The following is a 21,848-nucleotide window of genomic DNA, read 5'->3' on the forward strand; positions in this document are numbered from 1 at the left end:
TACATGGCACAAGCATATTAGAATCTTTCTGAAGAATTTATAACTAATCTTCAAAAAAAGGTAGAAATGTCTATATTATTTTGGAGTCACTCAGAGCAAATGGTATATCAAAGGGAGAAATATAAATTGTGGCTACTTGATGGGGGGAGGTATTCAGAACTTTTTTGGATGTATCACACCTTTGACTAAAATGCCAGCAACAAGATACAGGATATTGTAAGATGAGAATGTATTAAGATAACAGAGATATGGTATTTGCTTCCTTTTCTGGGTTTAAATTTGCACCAAGAATGACCTAATCACTAGATATATATTGATCTTACCAAAAGCTTCAATGTCAACCTATTAGTACATAGATTTAAAAAAATAAATAAAACAACTCCCAACCCCCCTTTTGATAAAATATAGCCCCATGTTTGAAGTCTTGCTGTTGTTATAATTATCCCATTCTGACAGAAGTTAATGTGCTAAAGTAAGCACTCTGTGTAAACAGGTGCCTTTCCCATCTAGATTGTAATCCATGTTAGTTGAAGGCCCCACAGCTTGCTCTATCCCTCAGCAATCCTTCTTAAACCATAGGAAGTCATCCATCTTTCCTCAAGCATAAATCGGGGCTAGAGGTTTCCTTCCTATTTCCTGCCTCACTGTCTCCACATAAAAACAGACAGTTCCTTACTCTGAACCATCCTATGTTCTCTCCCATGAGGGCAATATTGCTAGGTTGGAATCATGGTCCTATGTAAACAAAATTTGGTGCCAAAGCAAGAAGGACTTCAGCTTCTGCAGGGCCCATTCGTCCCAATCATTTGAAGGCATTTTTAGCGTTAGCATCCCTTTTACTTTCCTGGGGGGAGGGGGGAAGGGAGATGGAGAGGATGGAGAGAAGGGGAGGGGAAAGAAAAAAAGAGAGGGGGGAGGGGAAAGGAGGAAAGGGAAGGAGGAGAGCTCTATGGCCTCTAGCTGGGGAGGCTATTTGGAAGAGGGAGGAGTTTGCCTTGCTTTTCCTCCCTCCCCCTAGGAAGGGGATTATGGTACGGTAATCAGGCTTAACTCTCTAGGCCCTGGCTGCCATTTGACCCGTTCTGCAGTCCGCTGACCGCAGCTGTTGAGGGGCTTGGTGGAATGGAGCAGAAACATCTGGCCCAGGGGTGGTCTCTCGGATTGGCCTCCTCGCTGCTTTGGGCGAGGGGAACGTTCAAAACTAGGACCAACGCCGGCTCTTAGCTAGCTAGTTGCAGTCTCTTCTTCCCCTCCCTGTTTCCTCTCCGCCCACCGCGGTCTTGCTCCTGGGCCGCAGCCGCCTCTCTCCCCCGCCCACCCCCACGCCAGCATCCCAAGCCTTGGTGCTCAGCCATGGGGGACCTCCCGAGCCTCGTGCGCCTCTCCATCGCTCTCCGGATCCAGCCTAACGATGGTCCGGTCTTCTTCAAAGTGGACGGGCAACGCTTCGGTCAGAATCGGACCATCAAGCTGCTCACTGGTTCCTCTTACAAGGTAGAGGTGAAGATCAAGCCCACCACTCTCCAAGTGAAGTGAGTCACGTCCCTGGCCAGGGACCTAAGGGGGGGGGGGGGCAGTAGCGGTGAAGCCCAAGGCTAGCTGGGCGAATGGGTGGGTACGGCTCAGGTCTTTGCCACTCCAAGTGCAACTAACATCTTTGCAGAATCCTCTCGCCTCTCCCCCGCCCCTTCCTTGAAATTAGCTGACTAAGCTCCCCCCCTCCCCATTTTTTTCCTTAATTGCCTTTTATTTAGCAATTCTGCGCTCTCCGTTGTTACTGTAGCTAAAGCGGGTTTCTCTAAATCTGATTGCAGCACTGAAAGGGAGGCAGCTTTCCCACTAGCCGCACCACCCTTTCCCCAATCTCTTCCCACCTCTCTGTCTCTGGGTGTCTGTGCCACCGTGACCCTAAGGAGGAATCGGCAGGCTGGGGAAAACTCGCTGCCTGGGTAACCCGGGGAAGAGGTGTCTGCTGCAATTCCCCTGTCCCTGTGTTGCACAGCGAGGCTAGAGAAAGATTATTAAGAGGCGGGGGAGGGGGACCGTGAGGTTCCAAAATTTCCCCCCTCCCTGCAGGATGCCATCTCATACCCCATTGTTGGGGATGGAACGGAGGGAAATGGTGACCAAGGCTGGGAAGCAGCCCCCACTCTGGGAGATAGGAAACAGGCAAAAGGGCCCCTCCTCCGACTCAGCCAAGGCTCTCTCTAGCTCAGGCCTCAACCTACTGTTTTTCTTTATTCCTCTATCTTTTGAGTTCTTGTTTTCATATTAGTAATATCTATGGTTTAAACTCTTGGGACTCGGCAGCCATCCTCATAAGACAACTTCAATCCAGGCATCTGGTAGCAAGAGGGTATGGCTTTTGTGCCTGTGTTCCTGTTTCCCGTAATCCCTTTTCCACAGCCACATGATAATCCTTTTCAGAGGCTTCTAGTTGGGGACAGTGTGGGGCAAAGAGGTGTGGCTCTTCTCTGTCCCCTGGGAGGAAGTCCTGGAGCACCATAAAGATGAGGGACAGGTTTTTTCATACAAGTGGGCTGAGGAAGAACTAGGCTTCAGAGTACTAAGATAGCCTTGTGAGAAAGGGTTCCAGGACCTTTCTTTGGCTGGGGTCTGAGTGAAACTGAGGCAGCTGCCTCAGGTGCCCTGATTTTATGATCTTCAGGCCCTCGTGGTTGGAAACAGCTAAAGCCCTGTATACTGTAGATCTTTCCTCTTCCCTTCTACCTCTCCCTCTCTCTCCCATCTAAAACAGAACTGTCTTCTATACCTTTTCACTTCTCTAATAATGATAATAATAATAATTAACATTTATAAAGGTCTTTAAGATTTACACACTTTATCTCATTTGATTCTCACAATATTCCCATGAGGTTTTACAGTTGAGGAAGTATTTTACAGTTGAGGGAACTGAGTCAGACAATTTAAATAACATGCCCAGGGTCACAGAGCTAGTAAGCATTTGAGACCACATTTGGTTCGTTTTGTTAATTTATTTTATTTTTAATTTATGAAATAAAACAAGCATTTCCATAACAGTAGATTTTTTAAAAAAAGATGATTGCACATGAAACTACAAATCTATTATGTACAACTTACTATTCCTTTTAAATATATAATGGTTATTATGTAAATTTCTTTTTTTTTCTTCCCTCCCTTCTCCCCCTGCCCCCATGGCTACCATTTATTTATTTATTTGTTTGTTTATTTATTTATTTATGTCTATAAATATGTATGTGTGTGTATATGTGTATATACATATTTATGTAAAAACCATTCTATACATACTTCTTTTTAACAGTTCTTTCTCTGGATTCAGAGAGCATCTTCTTTCATAGGTCCTTTCTAGTTAATCTGGGTATTTGAATTGTCGAAATGACTTAGTCATTGAGACCACATTTGAACTCTGGTCTTTCTGACTTCAGGTCCAACACTCCATCTTACTGTGTCACCTAGCTGCTATAGGAAATGAAATTGGACTAGATGTCTAAGGTATCATGAACTCTAAACTCTATAAGTGCTTTGTGATGCTTTATGTGCTATAGCAATGATAGGTTGCCCTACTAGTTAGCATTTGCATTACAAAAAATTTACATCACCTATACTTATCAACATATCTTCTCCCCTCCACCCCACAGAGACCCTTCACTTATAATAAAGGGACAGAGGGGAATATTTCAACAAAACCAACCAACATATCAATCAAATTGAATACCAAATAATACTAAATGTAGTTTTTAATAATAGTGTCTAACCTCCTCAAAGAAGAGGAGAGGGAGGTGTATTCTCATGTAACTTTTTTGGTCACTTTTGGTCACATGGCTTTTTTACACTTCCATTTGAATAAAGACCTCCGATTTCTAAAGGGATTCCCACTACTGTGACTGGCCTGAAGGGAAGGAATTGGGGGTAAGTGGGCCTGCTGGTATTTAACAAATCATAAGATGAGAGCTGGATGGCACCTTAAAGATTTTCTAGTCCAAAGGTTCTGAACTTTTTTATGTGTCATGGATCCCTTGGACAGTCTGGTGAGTCCTATGCTCCCCTTAGAATAATGGTTTTAAATGAATAAAATTAAATACATAAGATTAAAAAGGAAAAAAATTGAAATAGTTATTGAAATATTTTTTAAACAAGCTCATGGACCCCAGGTTAAGAACTTGTAATCTGAAACAATCTCCTCATTTTATAGATGAGGAAACTGAGACTCATATAAATCAAGTAAATTGTCTTGATTCAGCTTGCTGTAATGGTAAATCCTGGACTAAAGCCCAAATATCATGATACCTGGGCCAGTGCTCTTTTCTCTTTACCATTTTCTTTCCCTTATCACCATTGTAGATGCCTACTCTGTTTTGGCATAATTCCAAACCTGCCTGGGAATTCTGGTCCATTCCAAGGTATAGAAGGTGAGCCTACATCCTGCTACATGTGATTACATCTTGTCTTTTTCAGGGATATCTCCATTGGTGGTGTGCTTGTCCCATTAGAGCTAAAATCAAAAGAGCCTGATGGGGACCGAGTTGTTTACACAGGAATATATGATACAGAAGGCGTGGCTCCAACAAAAAGTGGGGAGCGACAACCCATCCAGATTACCATGCCTGTAAGTCTAGTAAAGTTCTATGTATGGTGGTATTTTTTTTTCTGGGGCACAGAGGTTGGGGAAGGGAAGAGTGGAAGAAGAGAAGGAAAATAGAGGGAATGAAACAGAATCACTAGTATATTTCTCCTGGGAAACATATACAAAGCCCAATACACATAGAATAGGAATAGAGGGGAAGTGGAGAATTAAGGACCATACCTTCCCATTACTTGAGCAGGAGGGGGTGAGTCTGAAAGACACTTGGCTTTGTACAAACCTGATTCTTGTCAGTGCCAAAGGAAGCAATCAAAAGTAAAACCAAAAAGTGTCTGCCTCCCTTAGCACAAGTGAAATATATTACCTTTCACCTGTTTTGACTCATTTATGTCAAGACTAACCCTTATAGTTGGTCAAACAAAGGCCTGTCTTTAAAATAAATATTTATTAGAAAACATATAAGATCCAAGATTTAGAACTGAAAAGAAGCCATTGAATCCATTATCCTTACTTTACATCTGGAGAAACTAAGGCCCAAAGAGATGAAGTGACTTGCTCAAGGCCACAAAGCATCTGGACCAGTGCTTTGAACAGAATTTGAACCCAAGTCTTTCTGATTCCAAAGCTTGGGCCCTCCACCCTAAGCTATGTAAACCTCATAGTGACCTCATTTGTACTTGCTTAGTTTTAGCCATAAGACGTTAACACATTTTTGTAGTCCTTCCTTATAATTCTTCATCATTATTTTGCTCCATTTATTCTCATTCACTCTTCCTCATGAATAAGCCAAGACAATTGACCTTTTTACTGCAGTTAAAACAACCTTGAGTCTTGCCTCTTTGCCCTAAATGTTATCATCTGCTCTTCAATCTCATATTACATATACAATCTATTGACAATCTTCTTGTTTCTACCTTTACAATATCTCTTGTATATGACCCCTTGTCTCCACTTACATATCCACAACCCTGGTACAAGTTCTTATCCTCTCTCTCCTAAACTATTGCAATTGCCTTCTGAGTGATCTCCCTGACTCAGATCTTTCCCCACTAATCCATTACTCACTCGGCTGCCAATGGGGTTTTTCTAAGGAGTGAGTCTGATCATATTACACATATTACACACACACACACACACACACACACACACACTCTCACACACACCTGCTTAGTGAGCTTTCTAATACACAGGTCTGATTCTATTACTCCTTTGCTCAAAGGCCTTCCATGACTTTCTATTACCTACTCAAAAAAGTACAAGTACAAATTCCTTACTTGGAATTCAAAGTTATCCAAAGGAGGGTTTCAGCCTATCATTCTGGCCTAATTTTATATTACCCACTATCATACAGAAGACTACATTCCAGTCAAACAGGATTACTCACCATTCTTCAACTTTGTCTTGCCCTTTGCTACTTTAGAGACTGAATTTACATTCACTATCCTTCTTTCAAATGGACTCCCTATATATCTACACTAGCTAAAGTAGGTCCCTCTCTTTAGTGATCTAGTTCAGTTTCCTTCTCTGATTTCTACAAAGCTGCCTCTCAGAACCAATTCCCTCCAAACTTCTCAGATCCTTCTATTTCATAAACCTTTGTCTGATATGCCTACATTCTAATTTGCCTTATTCAGTTGCATGAGCTGCTTTATTTCTCCCACTAGACAGAGAAAAATCATCCTTTGGTTTTCATCAAATTATCCCCAGTATCAGAGAGATTCATCACCAGATTGGTAATGGACAAAATTTTTCAGTCCAATCAATTACTGACAACCATTTTCCTAAGTCAAACTGAGGTTGTAATTCATATTGCTTTCTGGATGGGAAAAGAAGATAACACACTGACAAAATCACAAAGCCTGAAAAGATTGACATAGCTCCAATGAAATGTCTGTATGTACTATAGCCTTAATTAATAGTTGTTACCGTTGTAACCATAGCGAGAACTCAGGTCTTCTGATTCCTAACTTTAGTGGGTACTTGGGGGCAGCTAGGTGGCGCAGTAGGTAAAGCACCAGCCCTGGATTCAGGAGGACCTGAGTTCAAATCCGACCTCAGACACTTGACACTTACTAGCTGTGTGACCCTAGGCAAGTCACTTAATCCTCATTGCCCCGCCAAAAAAAAAAAAAAAAGATTCTTTTCTTAGAACTCTAAAATAGGATCTAAAGGAAGAAGGCAAAAGATTGCCCACTCATTCCATTTTACAGATAAGAAAACTGAGACCCACAAAGGGTAAGTGATTTACCCAGAGTCACAGAACTAGTAAATATCAGATCACAGATTTAAACACATGGCATCTGACTCCAGATCCCATGTTCTTTCTGTTATACTACATATGTATGATGAGCAAACATCACATTCCTGGGTTTGCTCCATTTAAGAGGCTAGGCAGGCTTGGAAGAATTGGTATGTAAAATGGAGGCAATGAAAGATACTCAGTCTTCCTTGGAAAAGAATGTCAGCTTCTCAGGGTACCATCTGTTCTTCATAAGTCAACTTCTGCAGGAAAAAAAGGGAAGAGTGAGTTAGCAAGGAAAAATGAGACTTATTAGATTTCTTAGTGGATACAGAAGACCTAGAATTAAAACTGCAAAGGAATGACCATAGGGAAAAAGGCCAATGGAAAAAAAAAAAGCAAAGATCAAAATTAAGGAGCAAGGAATTCCCCCAAAAAGCTTATGCCTCTGCATATTTGGGAGTCATTTCCTTCAATGTGACATTCAATAGTCACAATAAAATTGAGGCAAAATTGAAATAGAAACACCTAAAACTTCTCAGATCTTGCAACTCTAACTGTTGGTGTTACTGTCATCAGCTTTCTATTTTAGTCACCTGTGTCATGGTGATAACTTTTAGATTTAGTTTCTTGGTGTGAAGTCAAAATCCAAGTTAATGGCAAGGATTTAAAGTTACTTTTGGTAAACTGAAATCTCTTCCTTTCTATTATCATTGCCCTCCCCTCATTAGTACAGACCCTTATTTACCATCTCCCTAGTCTAAGATAACAACTTCTAACTGGCTTCTACTGCCTCAGTTCTTCACTCACTCACTCACACACACACACACACACACACACACACACACACACACACACACACACACACTCCACCACTACACATTCTTTCCAGATAAATTTTCCCTTTGCACAATTCAGATCATCATGATTTCTACTCAAAATACTTCAGTAGCTCTTTCTTACCTATGAAACAAAACTCCAAAAGTATAAACCTTGTATTCAAGGCCCTCAACAACTAAATGCCGCCCTATTTTTCCAACCTCATATACAGCTCCTTTCAACTCATGCTGTGCTCTAGCCAAACAACTTATTATCTTCTCATCATTCATCTGGAAGTTTTTCACTTCAATGCCTTTGCCTACGTATGGGGTGTTCAGAGAGGAATAGTGGCTCTGGTGTGAGGACTGACTGAGCCCTTTTTAGGGCTGTTCATCCACCTTTGTGTCCACCTGGCACTCAACTCTCACCTGTGGCTCCAAAAAGCTGTAGCATGTGCAGTGGCCACACCCCAGTAAAACTGTCTCAGCACATGGGCTAAACCAGGGTGAGAATAACCAACAGGTGAGTGAGGGGGATGTCTACCCCAAGCATGTGAAGACTTCTAGTGGGATGGGCACATGACAAAAAATTTGTTCCAAAGGCCATGAAGTGATGGAAGCAGGCATTGTGGAGTGCTTAGAGCTTGGTCAGTCGTCAGAGATTCCAAAGTTATCCACTGCATCTAATGCCATTGCCAGTACTGTTGATTTTTGTCTTACCCCTGAATTCCAATGACTCTGGAAGAGAGTGAGACTGACAACTCTTTGCAACTGCCTCACTTAAGTCTAATTCATGGGTGAGTCAAGACATCACCCCATGATGTCATTGGTTCCTTTCAAAATGAAGGATGAACAATAGATTATGTTATTCTCTTTGCCTATAATCCCCTTCCCCTGCCACCTCTAACTTCTAAAAAAAACATAGCCTATAAAACCAAGCTAGATGGCATCTTCTTTAGGAAATCTTCCCTGATTCTTTCTCAACCCTATCGCATAGCACCTTGAATCTTCCTAATGTTCATATAGTCAATATAGCAATTATCCATTTATCCCATAGTTATTATATGTTTGTGCATGCTATATCCTTATGCCCACTAGATTTTTAGTTCTATGAAAGGGACCCTCTCTTAATTATGTCTGCGAATCTCCTAGGGCTTCATATCCTGCTCTATATAAAATTGACACAAGGGATTGATTGGATGAATCAATGCTATATGGCTATAATAATCTTCTTAACAACATTTTTACAATCAGCTCTATTATGTCCTTCCATGTTATCTGGGATAAGCTATATTTTAGGACTATTTCTTCCAAACATTTAGCACACTAAGGCTGCCTCCTTGACAAGATGACTACAGATAACTCATTTTAATGTGTTAGAAAAACAACTGAAAGAGTCCATCTGCTGCAGAGAGACAAAATGAATCATAGAACCCAGTAAGAGACATGCTTGTTATAAGCAAAAGGTGTGCTGTTGATTATATTATAGAAATATCTGAAATTGTAAGTAGAAATTTTAGGAGGCCCAAGGAATTTTGGGACATCATGTAGTAACTTACAGGGAAATGAATTATTCCACTTCCTGAAAAAAGCAGCATTATTACACATGTTATGTAGAAAGGAAGAAAAGGCATTTATTAAGTACTTACTATGTTTCAGGCACTCTTTACGAATATTATCTCATTTGAGCCACACAATAGTTCTGGGAAGTAGGTGCTGCTATTATCCCCATTTTATAGTAGAGGAATTGAGGCAGAGGTTACATGCCTTGTCCAGGGTCATACAGCTGGGAAGTGTTTAAGGTCAAATTTGAACTCAGATCTTCCTGAGTTCAGACACAGCATCTTAGCTTTTTAAAGATCTATTCACATGGCTGTCTCACAATATTTTGTTTGTATCGATGTAACACTTAGGTTGTGCATCTGTTATTCCTTGTTAACTCTATAAAAATAGCTTTCCTTTTCCAGTCTTACACATTGTTGAACAGTGTATTTTATGCTCCTTGCACAAGACATCATTGCCAATATCCTAAGACCTATTATACTTGGCATGTATCTTTCTGAGTAACAATGTCACAAAATGGGGAAAGAAGGCAACCTCTGAGATAGGATGGTCTGGAGTCATGTTCTGCCTGTTTCAAATATTGGCTGTGTGACCCTCCATGAGTCATATAACCTCTCAGTGCCTTTCAGCAGTTCTCTAAAATTATAAGTTGCAAAACAGCTACCAACATTGGTAAAGGGACTTCCCTCATTAGGAATTACCTATACCAATTGACATTGCAGTTCTAGAACTCCCCCAAAATAGTCTTCTGTCTTTTGGGTCACCCCAAATTTTGATTGTTCTAAAACAATAGTGTTCTACAAGTTAGAGAGAGAGAGAGACGGAGACTCATAGAGATATCTTTTTTAAAAAAATACAGAGAATGTAGAGATACAGAAAATACAGAAACAGATAAGCAAGATAACTTTGAAAGCTATGTATTAAATTTATCATACACTTAAAAGAGAGTCAAACTGTACGTAATAGAGATGTATGTTTCATGTACAATTTTTTTTCCTGTTCTACGTACCTGGAAATGCCCATTTTATTTGACTTTTGTTAAGTTCAGAACGAAATAAGTAGAAGCTTGGGAAAATTAAAATTGCTATACAGTTTCCAAAAGATAAAACAGCCTGCTCTCTTCCTCCATATAACTGCATCTCACAGTCAAGAAAACTGACATTCTTCATCTACTTTATTTTTCCTGTGTGGAATGTTAGACCAGTCTCTTAAGTAGCTATAGATAATAATTAGTAATAGCCATCATTAAAAAGGTTAATTGGTATACTCTAATATAGAGTAAGTTCTTTTCACACACACACACATATATATGTGTGTGTGTGTGTGTGTGTGTGTACATATCCATACGTTTGTTCTCTTTCTTGAAGAGGACCATAACAGATGCCTCTTTTACTTACTCAATCTATATCTATCTACATAGATATATACACTTCATCCATCCCTCAACAAGAAGGCTGGACAGCTCATGATCAAAGCAAGCTACTTGGCATTCTGACTTTGAATTAAAGGTATTATATGAACAGGATGTGGAGTCTTTAAAATGCAAATACAAATTCCAGACCTAAAAGTCATGTAAACTGTCAACACTTGTTATGGGTTCATAGGCAACTGACTATGCCACCAACATTCTGGCAACTTTGGGTTTTTGTATTAATCACTTTGTTATTTGTAATATATAAAGTCTCCTGAAGTTATCATAAATTCTAAGTCATATCCAAATATTCATTCCTATGGTGGAACTGTGAATTGGACAAATTCTAGAAAGCAATTTGGCATTATACTTTTTTAAGTGACTAAAATGTTCATACCCTTTGACTCAGAAATTGATCTGCTAAAAATATAACCCAAAGGGGTTAAAGACAAAAAGAAAGATACTATGTATACCAAAGTATTTCTAGCAGCACTTTTTGTGACAGCAAAGAGCTGGAAACAAAGGTGCTTATCTATTGGGGAATGGCTAAACAAATGGTGGTAATCAGCATCATAGAATACTACTGCACTATAAAAATCATTGAATATGAAGAATTTGGAGAAACATGGGAAGATTTATATGAACTGATGCAGTTCATATGAACTAAACATTACCAGAAAAACAATATATACATGAATACAGCAATGTAAATGAAACTAAAACTGTAAATGATCATTATAGGCCAAACTTGAATCTTGAGAAAGCTGAGAAAATGCATCTCCCTCCTTTATTTGCAATAATGGAGACTGAGTATAAAATGTTGCATATATTGTTATATTCACTCAGTATGTTAATTGCATTAAAGATTTGTTCTCTTTTTAAATATTTGTTACAAAGGACAGCTGCTTGGGTTGGGGCAGAGGACATAATCAGAAAAGAATGTGATGTAAAACGAAATAATACTTGAGAATGAATGTGGCTTTTCCCCCCTAAGATTTAAAGCTTCCATTTAATTGTGGGCCCTTTGGTATCTGTATTATAATTCCTCTTAGAGAGGTAGTAGGTAGAGACTTAGTGTCAGAATCAGCAAGACCTGGGTTTAAGTTCTATGCCTAACACATACTGGCCATGTGGCCCTTAACATGCCACTTAACTTCTCAATGCTTAAGGCTAGTATCTACCTGGAGCTTCAATTAAGTCATGTCCAGTCCAAAGCAAACAGATAAAAGAAACTTTCTGAGGGATTAAACTATGAATACCTTGGAGACAAGTACTTCTTAAGCAGCTCCTCTACTGAAGGAAAAAGGGACATGAAATAATAATGCCTTATAATTACATCAGGGCAGTGCCACAGTGGATAGAGTACTGCAGCCAGGAAGACCTGAGTTCAAAAACAACCTCAGATACTTACTAGCTGTCTGAACCTGGGCAAGTCACTTAATCCTATTTGCCTCAGTTCCTCATCTATAAAATGAGCTGGAGAAGGAAATGGCAAATCACTCTGGTATATTCATCAAGAAAACCCTAAATGGGGTCACAAAGAGTCAGACATGACTGAAATGACTAAATGACTAAACAAGAGTTACATAGCCCTTTATGCTTGCCAAAAGCTTTTTACATTGCTTTTTTCATTTCATCCTCTCAATAGCCTTGTAAGATAGATAAAGCAGGTATTATACCCATTTATAGAAGATGAAACTGAAACTCAAAGGTTAAATCATTTGCCAAGTGCAAGTTATTTAGTTTCAGATTAAGCCAGAACTAGAGCTTCTGATTGCAGGTCCAGTGAATTTTTTTTAACCACATACCTTTCCTGGAGACCTAAGTCATTAAACTTTAAGGGCTCCATTCCTGAAGCTCTTTGATTTGAAGGTAGAGTGAACAGATGAAATTTACAATAACAAGAGCATAATATTGCTTATGAGTAAATAATTCCAAATGTGAATAAATATATAGGTCATGAACACATCTCACCATGCTTATTTCCTCCCACTCTCAACTCCAGGAATGGCCTATTACTGTGTTGTTGGTTTTTTTCCATAGCCATGACAATATAATGGGAGGAAGCCTCTCTTTACATACCTGTGGTGAGGATTTTGTGAACTTAAGCAATTCCATTCACTGTTTCTAATCAAACATAAGAAGCATAAGGAAAATACATTTCGCAAAGGGGAAAAATAATCTTCTTTCCTAAGTCCTTTAGTAATGGGAGAGGATATTGTTTTAGGGCATCCTAGGAAAATGTTTGGAGAGCTTCTGACATCCTTCCTTCTTATAGCAAGATAAATGTCTTTGTCTTTGTTTTTGTTTTTTGTGGGGCAATCAGGGTTAAGTGACTTGCCCAGTCACACAGCTAGTGTCAAGTGTCTGAGGCTGGATATGAACTCAGGTCTTCCTGAATCCAGGGCTTGGTGCTTTATCCACTGAGCCACCTAGCTGCCCCAACAGTATGTCTTTCAACTATGACTGTACTCCTTCCTTTTTCTCCTGGCTAGTGACAAGTTAAGGGATCTTGCCAAACCATTACTGCCCACCTCCATATTGGGACAGGGTCGACGATAAAATAAGGACTAGGATTTTGATGCTTCATGTCAAAGTCTTGAAATAACACAAGGACAACTGCAGCTGAGTTAGTCTAATGCATCGGACACTGGAGCATCTGCTGAGTGGGCTATGAGGTGTCTTAATACTCTTCTAAACTAATGAACTGAGAGAGCAGCAGTGAATCCCATCCTATGGATTCTTATTACAAATAAAAACCCATTCATACCTTCTAATTCTGTGATTTTTGCCTATGTCTTTGATAGAGTCAACAAATGCTTAAGTGCTTACTACAAGTACTGGAAAATAAAGAGAGAACCTGTCCTCGAGAAGCTTGGAGGAAGACAATACATAAAATAAAGCTGGGGCAGGGAGAGGGGGGTAAGGTGGGGTGGGGGGCGGGAAATGGAGAAAGGTACCAGCATGGAGAAGTCCAGACAGTCAGAAGCTGAGTAAAAGAATAAACAAGGGACTGGCCTGTGCACCTCCCCAAAACAGAGGTTTGAAGAGGCCCTTATCAGAATATGGGCCCACAGAAAAAGCTAGAAAAAGAACAAATTTTAAATCCCCAATTCAATACTTAATTAGAAAGTCTGAAAATTAAAGGAGAAATTAATAAAATTGAAAGCAAGAAAACTATAGAATTAATCAATAAAAGTAAGAGCTGGTTTTATGAAAAACCAATAAAATAGATAAATCATTGGTTAATTTTATTTTTAAAAAAAGAAAAAAGAAAACCAAATTATCAGTATCAAAAATGAAAGGGAGGGGCAGCTAGGTGGTGCAGTGGATAAAGCACGGGCCCTGGATTCAGGACTACCTGAGTTCAAATCCGGCCTCAGACACTTGACACTTACTAGCTGTGTGACCCTGGACAAGTCACTTAACCCCAATTGCCCTGCAAAAAAAAAAAATTAAAGGGGTGATTTCACCACCAATGAAGTGGAAATTAAAACAATAATTAGGGACTATTTTACCTAACTGTAAGCCAATAAATTTGACAATCTAAATGAAATGGATAAATATTTACAAAAATACAAACCGCCCAGGTTAACTGAAGAGGAAATAATATCCTTAAATAAGCCCATATCAGAAAAAGAAATTGAACAAGCCATTAATAAACTCCCTAAGAAAAAATCTCCATGGCCAGATGGGTTTACAAGTGAATTCTACCAAACATTTAAAGAACAATTAGTTCCAATATTATTCAAATTATTTGGAAAAATAGGTGAAGAAGTTCTACCAAATTCCTTTTATGACACAAATATGGTGTTGATACCAAAACCAGGCAGAGCCAAAACCGAGAAAGAAAATTATAGAACAATTTCCCTAATGAATATTGATGCAAAAATCTTAAATAAGATATTAGCAAGGAGGGCAGCTAGGTGGCGCAGTGGATAGAGCACCGGCCCTGGATTCAGGAGTACCTGAGTTCAAATCCGACCTCAAACACTTAATACTTACTAGCTGTGTGACCCTGGGCAAGTCACTTAACCCCATTGCCTCACTAAAAAAAAAAAATTAAAAAAACAACAACAACCAAAAAAAAAAAAAACAAAGATATTTGCAATGAGATTACAGCAAGTGATCACCAGGATAATACACTATGATCAGGTGGGATTTATACCAGGAATGCAGGGCTGGTTCAGCATTAGGAAAACTATTAACATAATCAACCACATCAATGAGAAAACTAACCAAAATCATATGATTATTTCAATAGATGCAGAGAAAGCTTTTGAAAAAATACAGCACCCATTCCTAATAAAAACACTAGAGAGCTTAGGAATAGGTGATGCTTTCCTTAAAATAATAAGTAGTACTGGGGGCAGCTAGGTGGCACAGTGGATAGAGCACTGGCCCTGGATTCAGGAGGACCTGAGTTCAAATTTGACCTCAGACACTTGACACTTGTTAGCTGTGTGACCCTGGGCAAGTCGCTTAACCCCAATTGCCTAAAAAAAAAAAAAAAAAAGGCAGTATCTACCTAAAACCATCAGCAAGCATTATATGTAATGGAAATAAGTTAGAGGCATTCCCAATAACATCAGGGGTGAAACAGGGATGTCCATTATCACCTCTATTATTTAATATTGTACTAGAAATGTTAGCTTTAGCAATCAGAGAAGAAAAAAGAATTGAATTAGAATAGGCAACGAGGAAACCAAACTATCACTCTTTGCAGATGATATGATGGTATACTTAGAGAATCCTAAATAGAATATGGGCCCACAATCAATGAGCTTATCATTTCTTATGACACAGTAGTATTCCATCATGATCAGATATCACAACTTGTTCAGCCATTCCTCAACTGATGGGCATCCCCACAATTTCTAGTTCTTTGCCACCACAAAAAGAACTACTGTGAATATTTTAGAATATACTGGGTTTTTTTCTTTTTCCCTAATTATCTTTGGAAATAGAACAAAAATTAGTATTGCTGGGTCAAAGAATAATTCTTTGGGCATAATTCTAGATTACTCTCCAAAATGGTTGGATCAGTTCACAATTCCACTAAGAGTGAATTAGTGTCCCAATTTTTTCACATCCTCTCCAACATTTGTCCCTTGAAGAGCAAAATGAGCAGAACCAAGAGAATGTTTTATACAGTTAACAGCAGTATTGTTTTAAAAACAACTTTGAGCAACTAAGTCATTTTGACTATTATCAATACCCAAATTAACCATAAAGGACATATGAAGTAAGATGCTATCTGCATCCAGAGAAAGATCTGATAAATAGAAGTACATATAGAAAGACTTTACACATTTGTGTGTGTGTGTGTGTGTGTATAGACATATTTGCATATGTAGCCTAATGGTAGCCATCTCTAGTGGGGGGAGGGAAGGAAAAAAAAAGAAAGTTACATGATACCTTTATTATATCTCTAAAAGGAACAGCAAGTTGAATATAATAGATTTGCAGTTTTATGTGCAATCATTTTTTTATTCTACAATGTTTTGGAAATGCTTGTGCTATTTCATAAATTAAAATTTAAATAAATAAAAATATTAATACAATTTCACTATTTGGGGGAAAAAAGAATAATATTGGCCATAAGGACAGAGGGATCTTCTAGGATAAGAAGTCTTCTGGATATGGAGAAATATAGAGTCAAGAACAGAGACAGGAGAGGAATAATGGGAAAGGATACACCAAATGTACCTTCTTTTAAAACTTTTTTTTTAGGTTTAAAAAAAAAATGTGGATATCAATATAGCATTTAGGCTATCAGTCTATTGAGCCTTCTCATCCTATATATGTCTCAAGGCCATGTATGACCAGCCAAGCTCTTTTTCCAGATGATATACATACATATACATAAGTATATAATCTTGATGTCTCTCTTACCCAATTTCTTACATCCAAGTTAACATTGACAATATATTCTAGTTAATCTATAACCACCACATGGCTTTCTTTTGTTCTGGGGGTCACCTGCAGGCCTAAAATCAGTAGTGCCAAAGAACATAAGGCTGTTTTTTAAAATATGGACATATTTTCAGAATAATTTTGTTCTGAATCTCTCAAAATTGTGAGAATGATGGAGAACTGGAAAGGAGAACTTAGTGATAGTGATGGAAGAAAGGACAGGAGAAAATGCAATCAAGGAAGCATTTTTAATACATAGAAGATAACAAAAAGATACAGAAGGGAACATAGATAAGCATAACAGTTTTAGAACTAACATGCTAAATTTATCATATAAATGCATTATATGAGGGGCAGCTAGGTGGTGCAGTGGATAGAGCACTGGCCCTGGAATCAGGAGGACCTGAGTTCAAATCTGGCCTCAGACGACTAGCTGTGTGACCCTGAGCAAGTCACTTAACCCCAATTGCCTCACCAAAATAAATAAATAAATAAATGCATTATATGTTTATATATCTACTATATATATATTAAAACAAGATGATGTATCAGAGATTCATGGTTTCATATACAATATTCTTTTCTGTTCTTTATATGTAAAACATTCTTTTTTTAAAGTTCAGGATATAATAATTTTAATTTAAATAATTCACCAATACTTTGCTTCCTAAAAAGGTTGTTTGCTATCAGAGAGTTATCTGGGAATAATGCTGGATGCTTTACAAAATTTTTCATTGTTCCCATATGTAAGCTAATTTGGGGGTGGGGAGGGACTTGCTTAAGCTCACTTTTTAAAATTTAAGAGTTTGGGGCAGCTAGGTGGCGCAGTAGATAAAGCACTGGCCCTGCATTCAGGAGTACCTGAGTTCAAATCCGGCCTCAGACACTTGATACTTGCTAGCTGTGTTACCCTGGGCAAGTCACTTAACCCTTATTGCCCCGCAAAAAAGTCAAAACAAAATAAAATCTTAAGGGCTTTATTTTTAAGTTTATTTTGGTTTTGTTGCCTTTGTCGTTTTTAATTAAATTTTGCTTTTGCAAGTAAAAATCAAATTTATCCCCCCCCCATTCCAACAGTGAAAGAAAAAGAAAACACTTATAGCAAACCTGCCTAGTCAAGTAAAAAAAATGTCGTTCTGCTCATTAAGTCCTTCCCTTCTTGGTCAGGAAGTAGATAGTCCTGCTTCATCATCAGTCCTCTAAGTCTTTCAAAGCTGTTCATTTTTACATATATATTATGGGGCCAAGGGAGTTAAGTGACTTGCCTAGGGTCACACAGCTAGTAAGTATAAAGTGTCCAAGGCCGGATTTGAACTCAGGTACTCCTGAATCCAGGGCCGGTGCTTTATCCACTGTACCACCTAGCTGCCCACTGTTCATTTTTACGGTGTTGTTGTTATTGTAGAAATTGTTCTGCTTACTTCATTCTGTAGATTCAAATTATTATATTGTAAACTCCTTGAGGACAGGGGCTATCTTTTTTATTCTTTCCATATTCCCAACACTTAAAACAGTGCCTGGAATTTACAGATGAGGCTTAATAAATGTTTCTTGAATGAGTTCATATGTCTTCCCTTTTTTCCCCGAAACTATACCTTTCATTATTTTTGTTTGTTTGTTTGACCCTGGATATTATTATCTTCCCCAGGCAGTAGCTACTCACAAGCCTAATAGCACTATTGATCATCATGGGAACTTCAACTTCTTTTCCAACTTGGCCAGTTAACCCTTAGGCAGAATAGTAGCGCCACACTTAGTGCAGCTATCCAATTGACTTTAATATGTTGCAGCTTATCATACTCAAGCTCAAGTACCCCCCTACCTTTAGCCTCCATTGTAGCAAGAATCAAAGGCATGTACCACCACACCTCTTCATTATTTCTCATGACAAAATCATATGTCATTGCAGTCATATAACATCATTTGTTCATTCACTTCCCAGTTGATGGGTACTGCCTTAGTATCCAGTATATTAATTTTGACTAGTCAGTGGTTCTTCATATTCATAGTACATACATTATGGTACTAACTTGGCAAAATGAATGAGTTTGCTCTATGTGCTTATCCACCATTATAACTTCTCCTAAGAAATTTCTTAGATAGCTTTAATGAATCTCAGGGTTTAGACTTTCCCTGGGAAACCTTAATTTATTTCTGGCTTGCAAAAGTTCAAATATGCCAGAAAATTAGAATAGGATCTCTAATGCTTTCTTTGGATATTTTTAATGTCTCCTTGAGCCAAGAGTCAGTCAAGCAATGGCCTTACCATGTACAATTTCACTTCTAAAATCCTGCTTCTTGTATGTAGTTCTAGAGTTTTTAAATGGACAATATTTTTTTTAATTTTTTTTTCAGTGGGGCAATTGGGGTTAAGTGACTTGCCCAGGGTCACACAGCTAGTAAGTGTTAAGTGTCTGAGGTCGGATTTGAACTCAAGTACTCCTGACTCCAGGGCCTGTGCTCTATCCACTGCGCCACCTAGCTGCCCCAATGGACAATATTTATATAGATAAAATAAGACATTAAGATAAATAAGACATATTGTCATGGCTGTTGAAACACATTTTTCTATTTGTTAAATTGCTTAGTTCTGTCTATTTAAAGGCTAAGTATTTTGGGCAAGATTTTGCCCTTTATTTTATATGTTCATAGTCAACTTTATTAAATACTTTTTATGTGCCAGGCACTGTGCTGAACAATACAGATCTAAAAGGATGGGGGTAGGGGGTAAATGCACTGTCTGTCCCCAAGGTACTCACAATTCTCTAACAAGGAAAGAAACAACATTTAAATAACTATTTACAAACAAGATGTATACAGAGGAGATGAAAGGGAGCATAGCTCAAGTAAATCTCACTGTTCAGAACTTTTCTAGTCAAAAACAAAATGCCCTAAATATAACCAAAATGGAAAATATTGGATGGTGGAGGGGATGCGGGAAAGTTGGGATGCCATTCCACTGTTAGTAGAGTTGTGAAAAGATCCAACTCTTCTGGAGAGTAATTTGGAACTATGCCCAAAGGGCTATAGAACTCTGCATACCCTTTGATCCAGCAATACCACTGCTAGGTTTACCAAAGTAATCCCCCAAAAGAGAAAAAGACCTATTTGTACAAAAATATTTATAGTAGCTCTTTTTTGTGGTGGCTAAGACTTGGAAATCAAAGGAATGTCCATCAATTGGGGAATGGCTAAACAAGCTGTGGTATATGAGGGTGATGGAATATTATTGTGCTATAAGAAATGACAAGCAGGATGATTTCAGAAAGGTCTAGAAATATTTTAATGAACTGATGTATAGTGAAGTGAACAGAACCAAGAGAGCATTGTACACAGAGATAGCAATATTGTTTGATGAAGGACTGTGATTGACTTAACTATTCTCAACAGTACAATGATCCAAGACAATCCCAAAAGACTAATGATGAAGCATAATATCCACCTCCAAAGAAAGAACTGATATTGAGGGAACACAGACTGAAGCATGCTATTTTTCACTTTATTTCATTTTTTCCCTTTTATTCAAGTTTTCTTATAAAAATGACTAATATGGTAATGCTTTACATAATCATACATGTATAACCCATATTGATTGCTAACTGTCTCAGGGAGGGGGGAGGGAAGGAGGGAAAGAGGGATAAAAATTGGAACCCAAAACTATAAATAAAATGCATATTACTTTAAAAAGTCTTTAATGCCTTGTCTGCTGATAGCAGTAAAATGTGGTTCTTATTGGCTATATTCTCTCTTCCCCCAGTTCACTGATATTGGGACCTTCGAGACTGTATGGCAAGTGAAGTTCTACAATTACCACAAACGGGATCATTGCCAATGGGGAAGCCCCTTCTCTGTCATTGAGTATGAATGCAAGCCCAATGAGACACGCAGCTTGATGTGGGTAAACAAGGAGTCATTCTTGTGAACATGAGTCTGTATGATATTGCTGGACAATTTCTTCAGAAATCTACCTTTAAAAATTAAACCCACAACCAGCACAAGCCTTAGCTAAGGCATACTTTGACTGCTGCTCTCTCCCATTGGGTACAGGTAACATGTGAATCTCATATTTTTGGAGGTATAATCCTCCTCTGATGCAATCCCCTTCCCCTCCATGTTGCAGATCATGATGCAACATCACTGACAAAACAACACCTTTCTATATTTTGTGTTTGTGTACTTGCACCCAAAGTACTTGGTCACACTGTTGACCACCTCTGGCAATAGCCAAGCAGAAATGCAAGTTAGATGTTGTGTACTTAAGTGGTTCTGTGGACTGTTGTGCTGCTTGTTTCCAAGTTGAATGACTTCTTCCTTTTTGTTCAATGTTGTAAAAAATGTGTGTGGACCCTATCTGCCATGTGGAATTTGGTGACATGTATCCTTTGCTGTTTAAGACTCTAGAGTGATTTTTCAAAGCAGGCTCTTTGGAAAGATATGAATTACAATGAGCAATAACTAATGCGGTTTGCTAGGTAGCATTCCTTATTTGTAGCTTGGCTTTGTGGAAGTGGGCTTCCAGAGAGATAGCATTTTTAGTGGGGGGTTTTCTCATCTATAAAATGAGAAGACTGAAATGGAAGGGACCTCAGAGGTAGTCTAGCTCTATACCTAGACTCTGATAAGTAACAAATCTAATCCAATTCAAGGTACCATTAAGTGGTAATTTCTGTATAGGGCATAAGGGATTGTCAGAACTCTGCTTTCTGCAAGCCAGTTTACCTGAATTGTCATATTGCCCCTTTATTTAAGAAGTACTGGTTACATTGCCTATGTGGTTGAAACCTGCATATTAATAGCATCACTACATTCCTCCCTCATGTGAACTTTGTAAAACTATATATGAAATCGTAATCAACTTTTGGTCTTTCTAATAAAGGAATTGAAAAATATACCCTAATTTGCTCCCTTTATTTAGGTAATGATCCTTTCGGTCATTGGCAGATGTAACTATGCCACAAGTCACCTCAGCTCCAACCCACTGATTTATGCTCCAGGGTGCTTACATACAATCTGGACCTAAGGGTGCGATTAACACCCCAACCTCTAAACAGGAATGCTCCGGACCACATCTTCCAGGTCCTACATACTGCTCCGTCTGTTAGTGAAAGTGAACATATGGTCATCCCCTGACTCATGAGTCCTCTCTACCTAAATAATCAGTAGATAATAAATAAAGACTTAAACTGTTCCTCACTATTATAGGATGTTATTTTGTTAGTTAAGGTCCAACTGTAAATGGTCTGCCTGTGTAGCAGCTTCAAAACAAAAGATGTTTATTGAATCAGGGGAAGAGGCAGAATCCAAGCCACAGTGGAG

The 21,848-nt window shown here is 38.6% G+C and overlaps 1 protein-coding gene across 2 annotated transcripts; it reads left to right on the forward strand.

Annotated features, from left to right (window-relative positions):
* Positions 1 to 905: 905 nt before the first annotated feature.
* CNRIP1 (cannabinoid receptor interacting protein 1) lies at positions 906 to 21,421 on the forward strand. Of its 2 annotated transcripts, XM_043987588.1 has the most exons (4): positions 906 to 1,532; positions 4,459 to 4,609; positions 10,626 to 10,713; positions 20,290 to 20,423. In XM_043987588.1, the coding sequence occupies exons 1-3, from the start codon at positions 1,354 to 1,356 to the stop codon at positions 10,698 to 10,700; spliced, it is 405 nt and encodes a 134-aa protein (XP_043843523.1). In that variant the 5' UTR covers positions 906 to 1,353; the 3' UTR covers positions 10,701 to 10,713; positions 20,290 to 20,423. The 2 variants fall into 2 exon arrangements, with proteins under 2 accessions (XP_043843523.1, XP_043843522.1); XM_043987587.1 differs by lacking the exon at positions 10,626 to 10,713 and having other exon boundaries at positions 910 to 1,532; positions 20,290 to 21,421.
* Positions 21,422 to 21,848: the final 427 nt, after the last annotated feature.

Source organism: Dromiciops gliroides, chromosome 2, assembly GCF_019393635.1.
Source record: "Dromiciops gliroides isolate mDroGli1 chromosome 2, mDroGli1.pri, whole genome shotgun sequence".
In the NCBI taxonomy this organism is placed as follows: Eukaryota; Metazoa; Chordata; class Mammalia; order Microbiotheria; family Microbiotheriidae; genus Dromiciops; species Dromiciops gliroides.